This window comes from Arvicola amphibius, chromosome X, assembly GCF_903992535.2.
Source record: "Arvicola amphibius chromosome X, mArvAmp1.2, whole genome shotgun sequence".
Lineage (NCBI taxonomy): Eukaryota > Metazoa > Chordata > Mammalia > Rodentia > Cricetidae > Arvicola > Arvicola amphibius.
The window spans coordinates 117881077-117884490 of record NC_052065.1 but is presented as its reverse complement, the minus strand read 5'-3'; the positions used below and the strand labels follow the sequence as shown (position 1 = coordinate 117884490).

Sequence of the window (3414 nt, the reverse complement as noted above, 5' to 3'; positions counted from 1 at the left end):
ATTAGTAAAAACCCAGAGACAGAAATTGGAGTTTAACTTGAATGTCAGAAAAGCAAAATAGTCAGCCACTGGCTCTTGCCTCTACTTCAGCCCAAAATGGCAATACTACCTCCAGAAATCCTCAGAATGAGACTGTCTGAGAGGTGTCTCATTCCATTTTATATTCCTCTCTAGGGCTGTTATTAAACACTTGTACCACTTGGTTTCTATGGTAAACTAGTGTGGCTCCTGGGATTAAAGGTGTGTCACTACTATCTGGTCTGTAAGGCTGACCAGTGGGGCTGTTTTATTCTCTGATCTTCAGGCAAGCTTTATTAAGTAAAATACAAACAAAATATCACTACATTTACCCATAATGTCTAAAATATGAAAAAGAAGGCTATGACTAATATAAAGAAAACCCTATACAATAAGTACAATGACTATATATATATATATATATTATATAAGGCAATAAATATATCAACAATATCTAGTCCATTTGCATTTGACAAATTCAGAGAAAGCACTCTATATCCTATGTATAAAGTCTTATACCTATTTTACTTTCTATCATAATTTGCTTTCTGTATCAGGAAAATGAGGAAAGCCTCAACTATCTAGTCTTCAACTTCCTCAGAGACCTAAAAAGGAAATAATATTAACTGAATAAGCAGAAAATGCGAGCAAGTTTCTCCGCAATGTTGGGGTGTCTATCTTCAGCCTAGCATATCCAATAGATTTTTCTGTGAAATAGAATATTGTGAAGGACTCTCCCTCCTTATCTTGACAATGTCACTTTCTTTTGTGTCCTGCTTGTCCAATTAGGACAGCATTTCTTGCCTTGAGGCAAGGGCATTTTCTTGCCTAGTGGTTTACTTTTTCCACAAAGACAGTAAACTCTATATCGAAGTTTCCTCGATGCCCATTAACTTCTCTGAAGTAGATTGGTGCTGCCAGGAGCAGACATGTCTCATTGTCATAAAAAAAGAGTCTATGTTATTAAAACATCTAAATGCCATATTCTGTAGATCTCTGAAATGTTTGAAAATAACCTGTCTGTCTAAAATATATCTTTGTTTGACCTTGAAAACATACCTAATGTGACTACAAGTTCAATTATAATAGGTGACTAATTACTAACCTGCATTTCCTTAGTATATTCTAAACAGCAATAATAACTTTCAAGGACTAGAAATTTGTCAGGCTGACCAGTGCAGCCGTTTTATTCTCTTATCTTCAGGCAAGCTTTAATCTGTAGTCTGAGACTGCACTTTTTTTCCTGGCTGCCCAGATCTGAATTAATTACCACACTGTTTGGCCAATAGCGTAAATACATTTCTAGCTAGCTCTTACATCTTAAATTAACCCATTTCTATTAATCTGTGTATCACCACAAGGCTGTGGCCTAGTGGTAAGATTCTGGTATCTTTCTCCTTTAGCAAGTACATGACATTTGCCTGACTCCACCTTCTTTCTCCCAGCATTAAGTTTAGTTTTCCAGCCTAGCTCTATTCTGCCCTGCTATAGGCCAAAGCAGCTCTTTATTAACCAATGGTAATAAAACATTCACAGCATACAGAGGGGAGTCCCACATCACTATTTATTAAAGTACAAATAAAATATTTCCTCATCAAACTTAGGTTTCTGGGGACAAAGCATAACCTGGGAACATACATAGTACATTGATGGCTACTTCAAAAGCTAGCAGCCTATGATTCTTTCCATCCAGCTCACCAAACATATAGCTTATTGTTCTTCAAAATCAAGTTTTATAAATACTGAATAATAAAAGAGATAACAAGCTATGAAAAACAGCATGAAAACTGTGAACCAGGAGTAATTTTTAAAACTCAATTCTAAATAGACTTAATCTGAAAGGCACTTGGAAGAGCTGCCTCAAATTTTGCTCTAAAAAGCTATTTTCAAATTACAGACTCACTTAAAGACCTAACACTTGGAATCTGAGGGCATAGCACTGACAGAAACATCTCTATATTCTTGAAAAAGCAATACTTCATAGTTCTCCCTTACAAATGGTTCTCTAAACATACATATACAATGAGGGTTAAGGTAAGACCAATAGGAAAGGTAACCAAGGTCTTCAGAAACTGGATTTGCTGTCTGTGTTCCTCATTCCAAAGGAAGGGATGACACTGGCCTATCGCAAGCACTTCATAGGCACTTTTGCAGAGTCAGTCGGCATTTGATACCCCAAATCTCTGTGCTCTTCTTGTTGTCGATAGTTGGCCTTGCAATGGTGGTAAAATAGTCACAGTTAATCTGCAGATGGGGCAGGGATTCTCTCAATACCCGCAGAGTAACTTTTGACACGATTCCATAAACTTGTAGTGTTTTTAGTGTGGCGATTTCTCCAAGTCTAAGTAGACTCTCAGGAGTTATATCATAGCACCGGCTGAGCGAGAGATGTTGAAGGTGGTTGAGCTCAAAAAATTCTGGAAAGCAGTCTTGCTTTATCATGATACTGTCACTTAAGTCAAGGCGGATAAGGTTGGGGCACCGTCTAATTAAGGTACGAAGATCTGCTTTCCGGAGGTTCTTTCGGTAGCCACTGATGTTGAGCTGGGTGATGGTCGCTGGTAAATGTGCCACAGCTGCTTTCACATGCTCTTTAGTAAACTCAAAGCACCAGGAGAGATTCAGTTCATCCAGTATGCAGCAGCTGCTTAGAAGATGCGCCACGGCAGACTCAGAAAATCCAGAGCACCCACAAAGGTTTAGTCGCACTAAGTTTTCATTCTGGGCAAGAGTGTTGACAATGGGATCCGAAAGCTGCAGGCCTTCCAGGCTTAGATTCTGTAACTTGGAGCACTCGGACAGAATTCCATGGAGGCTTGACACATTTATAACTGAATTCGACAGGTCCATGTGCTTTACAGGAAAAGACCTGAGCCTTTCACCCAGTGGTTGTTCCATAACCGATCGTGGGCAACGGAAGGCAATCACCCCCCGAGAAAGCAAACGGACAGTCACGTCCGGGTGCAGGTTTACACCTCCAAGGTCAAGGGTTTGCCAGAGAGACCCGTCTTGCGAGAGGTGGTACCACCTTTTACAGACTCTGGAGACACGGACTAGCCCAGGGAGGCACAGGTGGGAAAAGATTCGAAGGAGCAGCTCATCTGGAAGGGTATCCCAGGGAATACCTGCTAAGTTCTCTTGATTCGGCTTAGGCCTACGGATGATCACAAAGGCCCTGTCACTATCTTTGCTCTCTAGACATTGCCTTGAAGGGCTGTTAGGGTGGCCCGGGTCTGAAAGCAGTTCGTGCATAAGGTTCTTACGGGCCTTCTTCAAGGCAGAGTCACTCATCATGTCTGAGAGCCGTTCAGAAGTCTTACCGGAATCCAGTCTCCACGTGAAGTTGGTAGTGGTGATTTCGCTACTCTGGTCCGGAATCTCCTGAAGTTATTTCCT

General features: G+C 40.7%; 1 protein-coding gene across 1 annotated transcript; it reads right to left on the bottom strand.

The window, feature by feature from the left end:
• Positions 1 to 2154: 2154 nt before the first annotated feature.
• LOC119805441 (S-phase kinase-associated protein 2-like) lies at positions 2155 to 3414 on the bottom strand. The gene has a single exon (XM_038317400.1). It carries the CDS (start codon positions 3310 to 3312, stop codon positions 2155 to 2157), a length of 1158 nt encoding a protein of 385 aa, XP_038173328.1. The 5' UTR covers positions 3313 to 3414.

Coding starts and splice junctions, on each gene's coding strand:
- LOC119805441 (XM_038317400.1), bottom strand. CDS start 3,312: ATGATGAGTGACTCTGCCTTGAAGAAGGCCCGTAAGAACCTTATGCAC.